Below are 19825 nucleotides of genomic sequence, written 5' to 3' on the forward strand. Positions count from 1 at the left end.
GACACAAAGCTAAGTAATGTTTAATTATTTGAGCCAGCCTAACGGAAGTGCTTTTGTTTATACCCAGATACGAGCTGCAATATTTACCCAGTAGATATACAGCCAGATTCTTGGGAATAAAACAATTTGTAAACAAGTTGTTCTACACGAAAGCGAAAGCGAAAGTGTTTCACTCGTTCTACCACGTTGCGTATACTTAACAAAATGTTAAAGTTCAAAACTGGCTTAGCAATCAATTAATTAGTGTAATTTTAGCAAAGGTTAAACCAATTTACTTAATAGAGATAAGAACAACAAACAATAAAAAGTATTAGTATTGAATTGAAATTGTAGCCACTCTATTAAGACAGAAAATTAATTTCAATTATTCATTTTCATTAACAAACCAAATACACTCTAGAATGATTTATAAAGTTGCAGACATCAAAAACATTAGGCACATATGTTGCGAATAAATATAAATAAATTATGGTTTTAAGCTCTTTTAAAAGACAAAAATTGTGGAGAAGATTATGATAACATGATAAACATTTTATCAATATGACGTACTTAGGACAAAATGATTCATCCACAACACAATATACAATTTCTATACCAGCAAAATTTATTAAAAACATATAGTTTGGCAGGAAAGCCAAGAATACGATATAAATAATTAATGCTTCACTTTAAAATCATTTACTATAATTAGAATCAACTGTCTTCAGCTGCAACCATGATTGGCAATAGTTTGTCCCTGCAAAGAGTCTGCTCGGGACATTCATCTGCTTTTGGTTCCCTGTTTTGCCGCCTTCGCAGCAAATGTGGAATGGAATGACCGCAAATTTGTAGACGACATGCGTTTCCGTAGTTTAACAAATGTTTTGTCAAGCTCAAAAAGGTCAGAACAAGCCGATAAAATATAAAAGTAAGGAAAGAGAAGAGGCAGATGATGAAGAAGCAACTACAACAATCTAGCAGCTGCATCTGCAGTGCATTGCGGTTGTGTTCGATACCAGAGTAGTTTGAGTTCGAATCGGAGTCCATATCGGGGAGTTGGGGTACATGTGTATGCCACCATATCAATGCCGCCGAATGACGCAGCGTCAAAACCAAAATCAAATAAATGAACAGCAAAACGGCAGCAGCCACAACAACAAGAGTAACAACAACAACAACAACTCGAGAGAAGACAAGAGGACCACCATGATGGCAGAGGCTAAAAATGGGCAAAGCATAAATAAGTAACAAAAAAGAAGAAAAAAAAAAAGATGCCAAATGGGAGAAAAAAGAACGAACGAAGGAATAAAAACTAAAAAACAATTTCGATCATGATGTATAATTAAAAGGCAACACCAGCAACAGCGCAGCAAACATACAATCACACACACGCACACACTGCATAGCATGTGTCTGTCTGTCTGTTTCAGCTGCTGACTGTGCAACTTCGCACTTCAAAATTAAACACAATTAGAAAGAACGAGAGGGAGAGGGACAAATACAGGGCGGAGCATTGGCAGCTGGTGTCATTTTTTCAAAATGGAGGTGCCAACAAAGAGAGCGCAGCAGCTAAGTGCCCAACAGAGATAGCCACACAGTCAGCTATGTTGCACTCGCTCTGGCTGCACGTGCAATCAGCTCGCCTGGCCAATCAGTTTGCAGCTTAGGGTAACCTGCCAGAGAGGGAGAGAAGGAGAGAGCGAGTGAGTGAGAGTGTTAGCAGAGATCTGCAGCCGCCGTGAATGTCGATCAATGGCTCGCAAACTGAACTCGTCAAGCTCGTTCAGAGCCGAGGAGCGACGGCAGCGGTAGCGACATATTGTTGGAACTTGCTCAGTTGAAATGCGAAGTTGGCGAGCACAAGACGCGAGCGTCGGTCTATCTCACAAAACAAGACAAAACCATAACAAAATTCAACACGACATCGTACTTAAAATCCAATACAATTCTCAAACTCGTTGCTGTTATTGTCATAATCAAATTAACACCCACACGCACATGAGACATTTGCCATAACAACGCCACTTTTGCCTTTATTTTGCCTTATTGCCTAGCTGTGATTTGCATAATTAACGCTAATCGAATTCGCCTCGTGCCTTGTACAAAAGAACTGAAAACTCATGCTGTCAGCTAACGTTATTGTTGTTTCTGCTCGTTATTATTATTGCTCTTGTTGCTGTTGTCTGTGATTAAATTGTGCCAAATCCAAAAAAGAAATACAAAAAGAAAAGTTTAAACAATTTGCAAAAGTGTGAAATATACAATAGCGCATACAATATACCTAAATCTATATAAACCATGATCACCATGAACGAACTGGTCGATCTGCGCATGCAGCAGCACATCGCCCACGAGATTTATCGCCAGCAGATAATGCAACGCATACCAGGTGAGTTTAAACTCCAACCGACGCTTTCCATTACTCATACGACGCGTACGCCATTCAATTTGGCCATTTTGTAATCGCCACAAAAGCTGTTATTGATCATTAGCATTAATGATCGACGCTTTCAGCTTTGCCGCCCAGTTGGCGCTTTGCTTTCTGTTTTTGTTTTTGCTTTTGGTTTTGGTTTCATGCAGCAGGCGTTGGTGCTATTAGCGTTTTTACGATCGCACCATAAACCTGAGTAATGTGAGAAAGCGTTTGCCGGTTTTGCATAAGCCAAATGTAAGCGACACATCACAGCGGGCCACCTGATGACTGTTAACTGGTAACTGGTAACTGATAACAAAATGTGTTTTAGCTGCTCGCTCTTCGCAGCAAGCTCGTAACACAGCAGGAAAATCAAATTAAATGCGCCACAGAAATGCAAATTATTCTGGTTATTGCACGAACACATTGATAGATGCTTCCGATTGCGATTTTACTATGCTCTTTGATTTCCTTCATCAACTTATTGAGGGGGGTTATAATGATTCCTACATCTATTTCCATTTTCGCATTTGTATTGAGTTATTTCGCTACTAAGTAGTACAAGAACATCTCGTTGAATCTAGCATTTAACTAGTTTCTTAACACTCTGTAAAGATGATGTTTGATATATAGAAACATCTGGCATACTCACATTTGTATATTACATATATCTGTGGACTAACACCCAATTATCGAAATACATAAATTGAAACTTATTTAAGATAAAATCCTTTTCAAGACGATCTCTAGCTTACATATTCTAGATTCAATATGTTGAGGATAAATTGACATTAAAATATAAGAAAGCAATATCAATAATTAAAAATTTGACGACTGATCTAAGGCTAATAAAAGTAATCACTTGACAAGCTACTCAGAAGTTGTTACCACGATCTCTTCACTTTATATGAGAGTATCATGAAGTGCTTATTCCAACCAATCCAATCAAATACTTAATACAATCTCTCGCTTTTACACTCATTCCATTAAAGATCCCTTTCCGCCGATGTTGCCCATACCGATGCCGCGACACGTGATAATGCCTCCGCGTGTCTCGTTGCCCGGCGTGGAGATGACGCTGCAGAACGATGAGCTCTGGAAGCAATTCCATCAGATTGGCACGGAAATGATCATCACAAAAAGCGGCAGGTAAGATTCAACTGCAACAGCCAAAGCAAATGCAGCAGCAGCGACTTTGATGTCGCGCCTTTAAGAACTTTTGGAATGTAATTAAATCTGGGATTGATCTGGGAGAAAAAGAGAGATGCATTAGCACGAATGTGAAAAATAATACTCGAACAAAATGTTGAGCAAAGAAAAACAACAACATGCCAATGGCAACAGCAGCGTTGGCACTTAAAGCGCCGTTCTCATTCTCGATCTCGATCCCGTTCCCGAGTTCGAGCCTGTTCACTGTGAAGTGGCCAGGCGGCGTCTCAGCCCTTAGCTTCATTGCTCGTCCTCATCATCGTCGACGGCGGCGTCGCTGTTAAATGCTCATTAGATGCAGGCGCCTGCAAATTGTTTACAGCGACGTCGCGACAACAATTTTCACAGGCAAACAAAACGACGACGGCAGGCGGAAGGATATGCAGGATGTGAGACAGCGACAGGTATACTCGTAGAACATAGCATACTACCATATAATCATGGCCTGTCTTTCCGTGCCGTGCCGTGCCTCGATCGCATATCGAATATCTTGACTGAGGCGTAAAGCGAACAAGTTCGCTGGCACTTTTCACTTTGCGTGCTCGCTGCGCAGCGCTGTCAAATGAAAATCAAAGCGCCATAGCGCTATCGCAATCGCCCAAAGATATTGTATCTTGTATCTCAGCAGCAGCTACGTGAGCCGCTTGATTCGTAAACTACCTAAAAGTGTCCGAAGCACTTGCTCAAATGTGCGTAAAGTGGCGTCATCGTAATTTATTGTAGGCCTAGTATGGACACTGAACGCTGTGGGACGTCCTTTTGGTCGGCGTTTTTCAACAGCGGCCAAGAGATACTTACTTCGGCTGCTGTGGCATAAATCTTCGCGTCAAGGATACTTTGTCGTCATCTTTGTTGCTTTCGGCGATGTCGTTGGTTTTGTTGTTGTTGTTGTTGTTTTTTCTTTCGTTTTTTCCTTTTTTATTGTGGCGCCTGTCTGCAGACAGTCACTGCCTCCGCTCTTGCCATCATCACAACTGTATCTGGCTCTTATGCTCGTATCTGTATCTGCACGTTGTTCGTTGACAATGACCGCAGCTTGTCCACGACGTCGACAGATACGAGCAATTTCACACTTTGGCCGTCGAGATGCACAAGTGCCGATAAGATCGTTTGTCCATCGATCCTTTCCCCGCCCTTCCACATTAGCATAAAATTTTGGGCGATTGTCGAAATTGTCGAAGAACAGCATTCAACTCTTTTCTCCGCATTTCGAATACTAACAGATATTTCATGAATTATTCATAAAGTCGCGTCGCATTCGAGTATTAAATAGTTTTTATGCTCATCAAAAATGTTTTATGTGAAAAATGCAGCCAGACATTGACTACGATGGCGATGGCGACTGTTCTGCGTGCAATCGATTTGAATTTTTAATGATTAGGCGCCACAGTGCCACCGTGTGGCGCTAGCTTTACATCGGACTATGACTGTCCAAACTGCTGCCAAGTGGCGATCATAAAAACTAATTAGTTGCTTGTCCCTTCCACTTGAAATCGAGACCGCATCGCATGGGTGGCAAATGCCTCAGACGACCATAAAAGATAGATAGAACAAATGCATGACTTTTGTCCCAAAAACAAAGCACACAAAAGCATCAAGAAAAACTAAATGAAATGGCTTTGTCACGAAGCTTTTAAAAGCAACTGCATTGATAGCCACTTCGATGTTAACATCATGAGAATCGCAAAGAAAGGCAACACGAAGAAATTCTTGAGTTGCAGCGTAATTCAGGTGAATCACTTTTAAAGCGTCTGAACTCACACTTTTGGCAGTATCTGATCAGAAAGGCAAGTGGATACGTTGAGAGCAGTTAAAAAGCATTTCGTAATGAGCGTAAAGAGTGACGCTGACGCTGACGCTGATAGTTGTATTCAAAAGACTGAGCTTGTAAGGAATCCCAGGCTAATGTAAAGTAATAAAAATGTTGTGTCTATTGAGTTTCTTGCTGAACTCAAAGTTTCATAAAATCTACCATTATTCTACAAAATCTTTAAATGCTTTTCTTGATTTTAAGCATTGGATTTTATACATTAGCTAGTCAGTTTCTGTAGCACTTCGCTAAAGTTTTCGTACAAACTTTGATCCTAAGAATCCTTTCTCAAACAATTTGAATATTGAAAAAGTGGAATTTATATATAATAAAAATATGTGTAGCACCATCTACCTTACTTTAATCTATTCCTTATAGTTTAGGACTTAAACAGTGCTTATAAAATGTAACAAATGAAACTCAAAAACATCTCATAAACACTCATGATTGGTACTCCAAAATGCACCTGATGCTGCTCCTTTTTCTCCTGAGGCGCCAAAGTGAATGTGGTATGAAATGTTCGAAATGTTTTTTGGTGCTGATTCCATTGAAAGTCTCGCGAGGATTCTCGCATTTGTTAATTATGCGCAGACGCGCCAAAGATCAATATCTTAACAAATCGTTTGTCAAAAATGCAGCAGCGAAAACAACAAAAAGAATCAAGTTGTAGATGGAGAACGAGCTCGAAATCGTGAAGAGAAGAGAAGAGAAAAAAGGCGAATTGCAAATGAAATTCTAAACCGCACGAATGTCGAAATATTTAGCTCTGCTCTAATGGAATTCAACAAACCAGAAAAGGAATCAAATTAAATGTAGGCAAACACAGCGCAGTCGACTTAAATTAATTAATCATCGCCACAAATACGAGAAGAAAAAACATGAAATAGAAACAAACAAGTAAAAACGGTCAAAGTTGAGTTTGCTCGACTACTAGATACCCGATAATAATATTTAATTTAATTAAATAGTTCAATTTTTTCTTATTCATTTCATAATTGTCCAATACCTTGAGGACACCAAATTGATTGAATTATTTTGTTTGGTTATAGACTAGCTTATCATACCCTCTACACTGTGTGCACCGGATATAAATATACAGAATCATTGCCAAAAAAAACAAGAACACAAAAAACAAGCAGAGGCAGAAGAGAATCGGGAGGGGCGCAAACAATTTTCGAGGCTGGCGCCAAGCGCGCTGACCACCTGCTGTGCCACTGTGGCAGGGTCGCTGTTGCAGCAGCATCCTCCTCTGTCTCTATCCAATATGTTCTTCTCTCATTCTCTCTCTATCTGGTCCTTGTTAGCACAGGGCAAACTCGAGGCCTTTATTTGTATTGTGCATTTGCCTAGGCTAATTACATGGACCACGAGCAACGCACAATTAAATATTTGTAACGCCCAGAACAAAAAGAAAAGAAAAGAAAAGAAAAGAAAAAGGATCTTTCACGATATTATTTATTGCCGTCAATGATGCCCTCAACTTGTTGACTCTATCTCAATTCTCCCTTCCCCATTGCAGACGCATGTTTCCCTCGATGCGCCTCAGCGTTTCAGGTCTCGATGAGGAGACCAACTATTGTGTCCTGCTCGAGATGGTGCCCATTGGCGACTGTCGCTACAAGTTCTCCGGCTCCCAATGGGTGCCAGCTGGCGGCGCCGAGCCACAGAGTCCTCAACGCATGTATCTGCATCCGGATAGTCCGGCAACGGGCGCCCATTGGCAGGCTCAGCCCATTTTATTCAACAAAGTGAAGTTGACGAACAACACGCTGGACAACAGCGGACATGTAAGTGACCTACACTATGGCGCAGCTTCAAACGAAAAGCGACAGCTCTTAATGTGCCCCCAACTCTGTTCTTTGCCTTACTTGCAGATCGTCTTGGCCAGCATGCACAAGTATCAGCCACGTTTGCATGTCATACGCACCGCGGACCTGGCCCAGATTCCTTGGGCGCCCCAACAGGCTTTTGTGTTTGCCGAAACGGAATTCGTGGCTGTGACAGCTTATCAGGTAAGCACAATGAGAACAAAAAAAGACAATACGCTTTCGTAATAGACAAACTCAATGCAAGAAATAAGCAATCTTAAAGAACTGATTGCTCAGAATTTTTTGCTGTATAGAGAGATAATTTAGGCAAATCTGTCAGCTTTGTCTTCTAAATCAATAATATAGGGAAATATATGTTCCATAATATTTAAATATTTGCAAATCTGTTAGCTTTGTCTATTTAGATCTTTGAAAAACCAATCAATAATATAGGGAAATATGTATTCCATAATATCTATATATATTTGAGGCTTTGCTTCTGCTCTTGAGATCAGTAAAAAATTCTTAATTCTAGTCGAAATCAATGTGATATTGCCAAATATTCGATACTCAATTTTTTCAAACTAATTTTAACATTGGCATTTTTCCTGCTGAGCAGCAGCTCCAATTCTAGGCTGACTCTGATTTTGCCAATTCATTGAGCATTGTGGCTAATTGTTTAATTTGGGCAAACGATCACTCACGCCGTGGGTAGCCTGACCAACGTCTCAAATTAGCATGCAACGCCCTTTGTCTACAACAAAAGTCAGTTTCAGCTCACTTTACCCTGTTTTTGTTATTTTAGGAAGTTGGATAGCCACATCCTTGCTAACTGACTGACTGACTGACTGAGGGACTGACTGACTGGCCTCTTGCTGTGTTTTTGTCTATGTCTCGACTCATTGACAGCGACGCCAGCTCTCAGCTCTTAGCTCGGTCGTCCGTCTGCCTCTAATTAGCGTGATCGCTTCCACAAGATCATCGTCACAAAGTTGTCAAGTCATGACAGCGACAACCGAGTCAATTCAAGTGCTCCGCTCCCTTTCTCTCTCTCTCTTCGATCACCGTCTGCGGTGTCAAGTGGCGCTGTTACTTAACGCCGAGCTAATACTCCGATTCCGACTCGGACTCCGACTCCGACTCCTTCTCTGTCTCTGTCTCCGTCTCCGACTAGAGCAATTGTCATATTTCATGCAATTTACACAACTTCCACTCGCTTGTTTTATCCTTTTTCAACAGAATGATCGCATCACAAAGCTGAAGATCGACAACAATCCATTTGCCAAAGGTTTCCGCGAAACTGGACAATCACGCTGCAAACGCAAAATGTCTTCATCGCCAACAGATGACGATCAAGATCACCATGCCCAGACATCCTCTGGCTCGCTTGACATGTCGCCAGGCAAATTCACAGCGACAGCCAGATCGGGATCAGCCTCGACATTCACATCCACATCCACATCAGCATCGGCCTTAGTGGAGGCAACTTCAACAGCAACAGCAACAGCAATAACATTGCACAACAGCGAACAGGATGGTCCACAAATTAAGCGACTGAGATCAAATGGTTCCGCCTGTTCGTTATCATCATCGCTCGATGGCGCTGAGTTGCCTGCGGCTCAGTTCCCAGTTGGCGCCAGCAGCATTGGCTCCCCTCCACCTCCACCTCCACCTCCGCATCAACAGGCCACCACCAGCGCATTCATGCAGCATTTCCAGCAGAACATGCAGAGCTTGCTGCGACCCTCGCTCGTTGATCTCGCCTGCACTTATTTTGGCCGGCCACCACACGAGTACAATGGGCCAACAATGACGACGACTGCGACGTCGTCTCCACATCTGTATGGGCCAACGTCGATTTTGCAAGCTGCTTTGCCTGCACTTCCGGTGCTTGGTTTGCCGCACAGCTTTTCCGTTGTGGATGAGACGACAACCGATGAGCTGGAACTGGATGTGGGCAGCGAGACAACACAAACTACATCGCATTCTCCACTGCAGCAGCAGCAGCAACAGCAACAGCAACAGCCAACTCCTGAGGCGCCCAGCAAACGCAAAGGCTTCAGCATTTCGGCTATACTGGGAGGTGGGAGTTAGTTTACATTTTTTAGATTCTTTCTTTTTTTAAGTTGTACAAATTTAAGTTTAATTTGGCCTGATTAATGTTTAAGCTATCTTTAAGTGGACACAATAAAAATAGTTTTCCGTAGAAGCATAAATATAATTGAGCTTTTATTATGAGACATTCAGAAATGTCAACTTTTAAAACCATCAAAAGCTTAAAGCTCACTAAGTCAAGCATTGTATTCGCAGTAGAGGTTGCGATCACCGTTTGAAAAACTACGTTACTCTCGCAGTATTTCGTTTTGTTATTGCTATTGCTATCGCATTCACTTCGACGCGAGCCGAAGCAGAGCCAGAGTAAAACAACGAAAAACTACAGTTACAGCTATACAGGTTCATGGGTACATGCTCTCAAGCAAAAAATCTGCGAGCAAAACATAACCGAAAATTTGTTTTTGTTCTGCTAAGATTCTGCCTCGGCTGTGGTTAAAGTGAGAGCGAGAGAGCAATATAGCAAAACAAACAAAAAAAACGAGAGTAGCGTAGTTCTTCAAACGTTGAACAAGCGTGTACATTATATGTAAATAATTCATAATTAATACATAATTAAGTGACACAAAATGTCGCGAATACCGCAAATGCTGATGAAATATCAAAAAGATTACGAAACAAAAGTTAAGAAGATAAAATATGCAATAAATAGAGTACAAAAAAACATTATTCAACGCATATCAAAATCTGAAAGAGTTTCCATTGAAGACCTAAGTCGAACATATAGTGCAGAAGATGTACGACAACTGTGTCTGCGCACCAAAGTGCGTGTCGATATGACACGCTTTAATTGCCTCTGGGAGGCAAAGAAACGTTTCGAAAAAGAAGATCGATTCAAAAATCGCTCCAAGGACTTCATCAACAAAATGTATATCAAGGCGGTAGAGAAAGGAATTGTGGTACCTTATAAACCGGAGGAAATTGAAATAGCTGTGCACATTCAACGCTGCAAACTGAAGATGGTTAACAATCAGCGTTTAGACAAATGGCGTCGCTTGGCATCTCAAGCATCATCAACATTGTTGCCCCATAGTCCAAATGGTAGCAAAGTAAAGTCTGATACTTTAATAATTTCGGATGATTCAGAGGAGGATTGGCAAGCTGCAGCGTTGGAAATCCCTAAGAGCACCATGTGCTTCGACTCAGAAATGGAGATGCACCTTGAATTAAGTGATGAAGATTACGCCTCCTTTAAAGCCGGAGTGCGTTCCACATCGACGCCGATCGATGAAGATCTAAAGTTATGAATTAAGATTTGAATATTTTTGTAAAGTTAGAGTCTTAAATTGTTCAGAAATACATAATATTAGTTTATGATTTTGGTTTAAGCGTTTGTTTGTCAATATCAGCATGTACATACACATATTTATAGTCTTATGCAGTTGTGCAGTTGGGCTCTGTTTGCAGCAGTTATGATCCAAGAAGACAGAAGGAGATTTTCATCCTGCCTGCTTAGACTAGCACAGATTTAGTGCAGTTAAAAATAAGCTTATAGACTCTTTTTTATATGTTAAGATGATAACAGAGGCGCCTTTGGCATTAAGCCTATTTACTGGTAATTGGCAACTATTTGAGGCATGCTTCAAAGCCGCTACGCCCACACACTTTGCTGTAGGTAAATGAACATGTTGCGCAGACATTTCATCATTGCTGCAGCATCTCTCAAATCACAACTTCCGCTAGACATTAATCCCAAACAATTTACAAGATAAACGCTAGAATTTCAACAACATCATCAGTAAGAGGAGGAAGACCCCAGAAGACGCAGCATCTCATCCATTAGCCACACAACGACTTGGCCAGAACATAATTTGTTTGCAATTAAATAGCTCGACAAGGCATGAAATTCGGTTGCAACCCAACAACAGAACAGGCAGCAGACGCCGCAATACTCCGGAGACTCATAATAGCTAAAGATGTTTATGAAATGGGCAGCAGAAGCAGCAGCAACCCAAAAAAAAAAAACACTGAAATTGTTATGTAAGTTGCAGTTGCTGTTGTTGTTTCTGCGTTTGTTCCGCTGGCACAGAATGTAGCCAATGTTGAAGTTTACGATGACATGCGTCACCACCCACGTCTCAAAGACGACGAAAACGAAAACGACGAGGACGACGTTGACGGGGGAGGCGTGTTTCAGACTCTAGTCGGGGCCAAGAGCAGCCAAAAGAACACAAAGAAAAAAAAACAAACAATAATTTCAATTTACCACCAAATCGATTTACAAATTGAAGTCGCCAGGGAGTTTGTAGCCTCAACAGACGGCGGGAGGGAACAGAGGCAGAAGGGGAACTGCGGTTTTATAGCACAACGAACGGGTGACAGATGTCGAGCTGCAGTCGACTATGCCTCTGTGCTGTGGATGTGTTGACAGGCGCAAGGTTGTAAGTGCATTGAATGCCTCATTAAACTGCAGAGGCAACGATGGCAGCAGCAGATGTCGCAGGTTGGCAGCGTGAGCGTAATTAATGCATTTGGCTGTTGCATTTTACGGGTGCCTCATGAAATTAGATACACTTTGTGTGTGTAAACAGCACAAATGGGGAGCAAAACTGAACCATTTCCATTACCATTTCCTAAACGAAAGTTAATTACAAGCAACAATTGGAGGGTGAGTAGTAAACAACAAGTGCTAATGAGTGGAAAAGCGTTTTACGCGTCACGGCAAGCAATTTGAATAGTGCGCCAAATGAAAGCAAGCAGTTCACTTGCACTGCTTGTTGGCGCACTCCCACTCTCATTATCTGAGTGGGAGTGAGGCAGCAAGTGTACTCGCTTTTGTATACTTGTTTTTGCTGTGTCCGCAAAGACATTATGTTTCTCTTTTCTTCTTCAGGGTTTAACACCGTAGCCGGCGTTAAGCAAACGCACAAAGTACGGCTACTTGAGATTGCTATTGTCGAAAATCATATTTGCTGATCCAGAAAATGAAACAATACAGAGAGTAGCGTCGTGTGCCGCCAGTGCCAAGCCATAAACCTAACCCAGCTCCTAATCTATATCTCGTCCTTATGCTTTACCCTAAGCCGAGGTTTTAAACTAGAGCGAAGCCAAACCTACTAGGCAGCGGACCTACATACATATGTATGTAGCAGTTTATGCAAATGGACTACACATGTATGTACATACATATGCATGTGTATTTATTAGGTATGCGTCTTGGGCCTGCTCGGGGTTGGAACAATTAACAAAGCGTGTAATTTTTCAAACGTAGCGTGTGAACAATAGCACAAACAATTACAGGATAATGAAAATCCACCCACACAAGCAGGCAGACAATCTGCGCATCATTTTTGCAAATCGCGCCAAACAATTAAAGACCAAAGGAAGAACAACAACAAAAGCCGCTGTCAAGTGCACCAATTATATATGTATGTACTACATATGTTTATTTGCACACACACACGAGTTCACTTGAACGAAAATCTATTCACAACGAAATCAATCAACCAATTTATCGGAATTATGGAAATATCGATAGAAGGCCAATAAATTGTTGTCGATCTCTTTCTCTCTGACTCCTGACTAGCTTCTTCTTGCTATTTTGTCACAGAATTACATTTTCTTAAAGAAAGTCGTAAAATGAATCAAAAATCAAAGCCGGTTAACAAATATTTAGCTGAAATGGAGAAAGAAAAGGATTTTCTTCAATCCTTCGCGCATAGCAATGAATATCTTGATGGTTTGGCGGATTTATCCAATAACTTCTATAATCACGAAGAAACAGACAAACCTCTAACAAATCGTTTGGAAGCTGTTAAGGCAAGTTCAAGTTTGATTTATCCAATGCGCAATTTATGCAATTCTTCTGTTTCACGTTGCAGATAACTCTAAACACAGAAAGTGATTCGGAGAGTTCCAGTGACTCCAACATTGCCTCCGGCATCGAAAATAATGCAAATTTTGTAAGTATCTTACAAATTACAATGCACTCTGTTTGCAGTCACAGTCTTATCATATTTTATAAGATCAGCAACCGCAATTAAAATGAACAATTTAAGTATTTACTATTTTTATATTCAAGCTTTACTTTAACCAATCATTTACCGATCAATACGAGGTGTCACAACCACGCTGCGCCACTCCTGACTTCGACGTATTCAACATGGACGTCCAGAAAAAACGAACTATGTCTGCTAAGATTAGTGAAGAGTTACCGGTCAATCAAATAAATAAGGAAGTTTTGCAAAAATTTGCATTCACCGAAATCTGGGTTAAACAGCAGTGCCACCCTAGGAGTAATTCTTTGCTGCAGGGTAGATTTTCTACTAATTTGGAAAACTATTTCAAGCCCAATGAATCGGTGGATAAACTAATAGAGAAAGAGCAGCAGAAGGGTGTCGTCAACAAGTTCTATGTGAAACCACACCTAGTAATGCTATGCCTTTAATCAACGAAAATGAATATTATATACATATAAGTTTCTTTTTTAGTCCTCTACTTCTGCATCGTGCAGCTTTCAGACTGCTGTGGGCATTCAATCGGAGAAAATACTAATAGAGAAAGAACAGCAGAAGTGTTTCCGTAACCAGCTCTCTATGGAGTCACGCCAAGTAACGTTAACGTTATTAACAAATATGAATTTTATATATAAATTCCTTTTTCAGTCTACTATTGCTGCATCGAATCAGAATTCTCTCGATGTTGAGCCCTATGTGTCGCCTTTCGAAGATGTGCCCGAAATGCCGAAAAAGGAGAAATTGCCAGGTGAAAAGAAGGGTATTACTGTGCCGGCTGGCTTCGATTTGACAAACTTAGTGGAGTATAACAATCCCAATCATTGGCATCGTCGCAAAACCACTCGTAACGATACTCGTCCATAAATGCAACGCAGGAAGTTGCATATAATTATATTTTAAGTTATATCTGAGATACATACATGCATATGTATACGAGCCAATAAGCTGATCTTCTAAATAAATATCTTATCTCTGCCACTTCTATAACAATTGAAGTGTTTCGTCAGACATAGAACCGCCAGCGTCGCCAAAAACCCCGAGCCGGTTGGAGATGTGTACGTGCGAAGCACGAGCACGGGTTGAATATTGTATGAAATAAAAGAACGCTTTCATATGGGATAGCAGTTTGTGGTTAGATGATGTGAGCACGACTGGACTGGCGCCCATCTCTAGGCCAAATGATTTTGTTGTGTTGCCGATAAAATTGTCGCCAGCGAAAAATGTCCAATGACTTTGATTTTGGCCGCCATAACATTAATTGCCAGCGAAATTACACACACACAATAAGAGAGAGCATAGCAAAAACAACAAGTAGAAGAACTACAAGCATCAGCAAAGCAGGAGCGCATTCAACCAAAATACACGGCCTGGGACACAAAAGGAAGGAAAAAAAAGTTTCTTATCTTCGCTGGCAGATCAAAACTCGCGACGGCGCTCATTTGACTTTGACATGCGAATGTTTGTGAACCTGAACCTGAAAATGGAAATGGATCTGGCTCTCGCTCTCATATCGGTATTGGTATTGGTGCTTGTGTGTCTCCGTGGTTGTTCGCAAATGAGAATTCAATAAATTTTAGCAAATAACCCGCAGCCGTAGCATCAACAACAAAAACAACACAATAGCCGTTTGGCATCGTTAGTCTTTTTGGCGACGTTTAACATGAATATGCAGCGTGGCTAATGTGGAGCCCATAAACACTTCCAGCGGCAACATGAATGGGAAGCTGCAGCCCCAAGTCGCCGACAAGCAACAGATGGCGACATCCGAGAGAGAGATAGAGAGAAAAAACCAACAACAAAACCAAAACAGGTTGTTTGCTACGTGTGTGGTGTGAGGAGTATGTATATCGGGTAGCCGTTTAACAATTGTTTCTTAACGCGATTGGAAATGAAATGCCACCGTCGAAGATTGGCAATTTGAACAACTGGCAATAGTTCGACGTCCATTCAAAAGATGCCGCCATTGTCGCCCTCTCATTTCCTTTTGGCCAGCCCCAAAAACATCAACATCAAGTTTAGCAAGTGGCTCTTTGGTTCCTACAATTGGCGCATGTAAATAGCAAACAACTACAACGTGAAAACATCAATTACATTTGGCTCGTTGGCTGGCTTGCTGACCAGAGGATTACCTGGCGATCGTCGCGCTCAATCAGCGCATTGGCGCTGGCGCCAGCATTTAAGATGCGGCGCTCTCTGATCTGCTGATAAGCGTTCATGTCGTCGGCGTTGTTCTTGCTTGCGTGGCCTGGGAGAGCGCACTCTATACATCCAACAACTACAACTCCATACTCTCCACAAACGAGGAGAACGAAGAACGCAAAGAGGAACTGGTTTTATGGACAGAACATGTGCGAGAGATATGAGACGCAATTATGTTATACTACAAATGGAATGTGAGCAAAATGGAAGAAGCACAGCAGAAGCATTTTCGAAGAAGCAGCAAACCAAATGGTAAGCAGAGAAGAATAAGTTATACCTTATGTATAAGCAAGGCTGCGAGAGATTATCGCACGACTGAAGCTGCACTAAAAAGTGAATTACCCCACAGTGGAGGCTCGCTACCGTGATTTGCTAGTGTTTCGTTAGATTTCTACATATTACAAAGCAATTTATCTCTAGAATGGAATTTGTAAGCACAGGAAAAACTAGCTAATCAACACTATATAATATTTTTGAAATGAGGAATTGGATTAATTTGTTTAATTTCCATGATTTAGGTAATTGAGTTGATAACCCTACTTAGAATGAAATGATCTAACAGAAAGATAAATGTATAATGTTAATATAAAGAGCGATATTTAGGCATTTTCCACTTTCTTAAATTCCACTGAAAATATAAACTTTACAACAAAATATGATGAAAATCAGATAAATATATCGTGTAGTATTTCCCACTTATCTCGTAACCACTTTACTTGCAATTTCAACTATCCGACGCCCTTTAAAATTGCCATAAAAAGAAATCGTTTATGAAATACTTGTAAAAATTCTTTATTTACTCGCATTAAAATGCCAAAGACAATAAATCCATTACGAAATCATTTCAAACAATTAAAATTACATAATAAATACTTAAGATAAATACTGATGGTAAATACCTGGAAATCTTAATGAACTGCAAAATATCACAATTTAAACACTCGGTAACTAAACGCTAATTAAATGTGTATAAGGCACTGTGAGGAGCAACCGCTGAAATGGGAGCAAAACTGCAAAACTAAACTCAACTAAACTAACTAGACGGAGCGACTGTCGTGCCTAATATGTCCAAGATGCTAAAGCTGCTGCGTTTTGGCTTTGGCGGAGCAGCTGCTGTGGTGACTTGGCTAATCGACTCGGGCTCCGCATTGCTTGTGGCATTGCCCACAACGTCCACAATGGTATCGGTGTCTGAGTCGCAACTTGAGGAAGATGCGGAGGATGAAACAGAGGAGGAGGCACACGACGTATCTGGCGATGGCGGCGCATAAGCCCAACTTGGATAGCTGGCGATGTGGCTGGCATAATCAATGCGATGTGTTTGAGGTGCTGACGCTGTGAGATAGCAATTGGTCTCCAGTGTATCCAGCAGATAATGAGGCGGCACAACGAAGCCAGCAGCGGATGGTTGAGGACGCTGTTCGGCTAGACGCAGACGTTTCGCCGACGGCGAAATTGTCAGCTCCACACTGGCTCCAGCTTCAGAGCCACTTGTCGGAGCAGGTGGCGGGGAATCGTTGAGCTTGCGCTTGCAGCGTGATTGCCCGGTCTCTCGAAAGCCCTTTGCAAAGGGATTGTTGTCGATCTTCAGCTTGGTGATGCGATCATTCTGTAAGTCGAATATTCAAACTTAGTTGCGATCAAACACTTAAATAGAGCAGAGTACACACCTGATAAGCTGTTACGGCAATGAACTCTGTCTCGGGGAAGACAAAGGCCTGTTGTGGCGCCCAATGCAGCTGCGACAGATCTGCGGCACGTACGATATGCAAACGTGGCTGATACTTGTGCATGCTGGCCAAAACGATCTAAAGAGTGAAGAAAAGATTCTTAACAACTGCATCGCAGTGTAATAGATCAGTTGTCACTTACATGTCCATTGTTATCCAGCGTGTTGTTCGTCAACTTGACTTTGCTGAAGAGCAGCGACTGTGACTCCCAGTGTTTGCCTGTAGCTGGACTATCCGGATGCATATACATGCGCTGTGGACTCTGTGGCTCGGCTCCGCCAGCTGGCACCCATTGGGAGCCGGAGAACTTGTAGCGACAGTCGCCAATGGGCACCATCTCCAGCAGCACACAATAGTTGGTCTCCTCCTCGAGGCCAGAAAGCGAGACACGCATCGAGGGAAACATGCGTCTGTAAATGAAGCAATAATAATTGTTGCTTAGTGCAAAGAAGAAGAAGAATAACAAATAGTTGCTGATGCTCCCATTCTTCGGGCATATCTTTGTGTAGATAAGCTTCAACACGTAGAGACATTTAACGTACCGGCCGCTCTTGGTGATGATCATTTCAGTGCCAATGTGGTGGAATTGTTGCCACAGTTCATTGTTTTCCAGCTTGGCCGAGACGCCAGGCAGCGAGGGTTGCGGAGGTGGCGGTGGCGGTGGCAGCGAAGGAGCTGCTGCAAAATGTGATGCAAACATACCGCACAGTGGATCTGCAAAGAATCGAACTGTTAGTGCCGTCGGCAAAGCCAAAAGCGAGGAAGTGCGCTCTGCTTACCTGGTAGACGTTGCATAATCTGCTGGCGATATATCTCATGGGCGATTTGCTGCTGCAGCCGCAGATCGGCAATGTTCGAGAGTGCCAACATAGTGTATGTTATATGTTGTATGTACTCCAAGTAGAAGTTAACTAAATGCGTTTAGGATCTCACTCTAAATTCTCTCGATATTTGATGTAGAATGCGATCACTCTCTTTCTTTGAACGTCAACGAACCGTTCGCTTTGCTGTTCAGATTGAAACTGTTGCGCTCTAAATTCCAGTTGCCCCTAACTCGCTGCTAGTCGAATCCGGTCGGTTGAGTTTTTTTTTTTTGTCTCGTCTCGATTTGGTTCTATGCCGTCGTCTCAGGTACTCACCCGACCTGTTTCACTCTCAGTCTCTCTCACTCTGTCCCACTCTCTCTCAGATTGATCTCTCCGGCTAGCGCTCTTTAATCTGCTGTCTTAGCATTGGTTGTTGCTCTACCGTCTCTCTGGTTGTCTCGCTCCGCTGCATTGGAGCGCCATTTTGAGCAATCTCGTGTGTGACGGGAACTAAATAATGGGCGCCCATATTATCATTGATAGCATTAACTGCATTACGGGGGCATCACTTTGAACTACATTTCGGTATTTTTGGAAATCAGCATGGAAATGGTTTACATCTGGGCCAACAGAATTAAAAGCCGATTAGCTTAAAAGACTTTATGTTTTTCTACGAAAATTGATTTCGAAACTTTTATTAAACAGAACAGAGTTTAACGTAAGAAATATGTATGTACCTTAGAGCAAACATTACATTACATTTGGCGTAGAAAACTGAAAAAAAAAGGATTAGCATTTAAAAGAAACTAGATAAATTAATAGTTTTCTAAAAACCAAACAAACGAAACACTACACTAACATTCCTAATTGTATTTGATAAAGTTTTAGTTTAACGAGTTTATGAATAAAAAAAATTGTTTCTATTTTAATAATATGTGACCAACAATCTACTTTTAGTTACAATAATTTTTTGAAAACTTTTGTAATTGTTAAGATGAACCGAAGTCTTCAAGAAACAAACGTTTATTTATGTTTTGAAAGTGTTTCAAATACTTTCAAGTAAATCGTCACTAACAGCTGACTCCCAGCGGCACTCAAGAACAATTTTAGACGAATCCCATACAGAATGAGAAGAAAATCGACTATCAACTGATCATCTAGCAGCTGGCTCAAGTGGATATATAGTACATAGGTACTACATTCAGCTTATCTGAAATCAGCATAAACGGAGCTACCGTATAAGAGTACTACAAGTTGGACCTGTTGTGGAACTAAGTATATAGATCCGCCTCTTGATAAGTTACCGTAATCAAATATTAAACGGTACTTGTAACAAATTGTTGAGGCACCACAACATCAAACTGGCGCCAAGGAATTGCCGCAAAAGAGTCGAGTCAATGCCACTTGAGTGTTAGTCGTAGACGGAGTCGGAGTCGGAGACGAACTCACTTGTTACCACTTGTTGTTGGCAGCGACAGGACGACAAAAATGACAACGACGGCGTCACTGTCGGCAAAAACTCACAGGCAACTCATAAAAATCATCACACTTTGTCGCAGGGATGCTGCTGCTTGGGAACAATGGATTTTATGGCTCTGATGAGCTGACGACCGACAACAGACCTCCGACTGTTTCCTCTGTCCCTAGTATTGGTCTTAGTCGAGAGAGTTTTGGATATTATTGTTATGATTCTTGTATGTTTTGTGGGTCTGTACAACAATTTGTTGGCATTGTCTTGGGAGCGTATTGTAAAAAGATAGTTCAACCACAAAAGGGCGACAGTTTTCGATTATTTGAAGGAAG

The 19825-nt window shown here is 41.6% G+C and overlaps 4 protein-coding genes across 4 annotated transcripts; 3 read left to right on the top strand and 1 right to left on the bottom strand.

Moving 5' to 3' along the window:
* Positions 1-1802: 1802 nt before the first annotated feature.
* LOC117569234 (T-box transcription factor TBX6) lies at positions 1803-9426 on the top strand. Its single transcript, XM_034250308.2, has 5 exons — positions 1803-2368; positions 3385-3541; positions 6931-7198; positions 7286-7423; positions 8459-9426. Exons 1-5 carry the CDS (start codon positions 2278-2280, stop codon positions 9311-9313), a joined length of 1509 nt encoding a protein of 502 aa, XP_034106199.1. The 5' UTR covers positions 1803-2277; the 3' UTR covers positions 9314-9426.
* Positions 9427-10107: 681 nt separating this feature from the next.
* LOC117571570 (telomere-binding protein cav-like) lies at positions 10108-10578 on the top strand. Its single transcript, XM_034253778.1, has one exon. It carries the CDS (start codon positions 10108-10110, stop codon positions 10576-10578), a length of 471 nt encoding a protein of 156 aa, XP_034109669.1.
* A 2256-nt stretch (positions 10579-12834) lies between these two features.
* On the top strand, positions 12835-14276 carry LOC117568307 (uncharacterized). The gene is made up of 5 exons (XM_034248854.2): positions 12835-13090; positions 13153-13233; positions 13353-13700; positions 13762-13881; positions 13936-14276. Exons 1-5 carry the CDS (start codon positions 12911-12913, stop codon positions 14149-14151), a joined length of 945 nt encoding a protein of 314 aa, XP_034104745.1. The 5' UTR covers positions 12835-12910; the 3' UTR covers positions 14152-14276.
* Positions 14277-16352: 2076 nt separating this feature from the next.
* LOC117571936 (T-box transcription factor TBX6) lies at positions 16353-18285 on the bottom strand. Its single transcript, XM_034254427.2, has 5 exons — positions 17996-18285; positions 17759-17930; positions 17359-17626; positions 17157-17294; positions 16353-17095 (listed from the first exon to the last, which is right to left on the bottom strand). The coding sequence occupies exons 1-5, from the start codon at positions 18084-18086 to the stop codon at positions 16520-16522; spliced, it is 1245 nt and encodes a 414-aa protein (XP_034110318.1). The 5' UTR covers positions 18087-18285; the 3' UTR covers positions 16353-16519.
* Between the last annotated feature and the right edge of the window lie 1540 nt (positions 18286-19825).

The sequence above is a fragment of the Drosophila albomicans genome, chromosome 3 (genome assembly GCF_009650485.2).
Source record: "Drosophila albomicans strain 15112-1751.03 chromosome 3, ASM965048v2, whole genome shotgun sequence".
Lineage (NCBI taxonomy): Eukaryota > Metazoa > Arthropoda > Insecta > Diptera > Drosophilidae > Drosophila > Drosophila albomicans.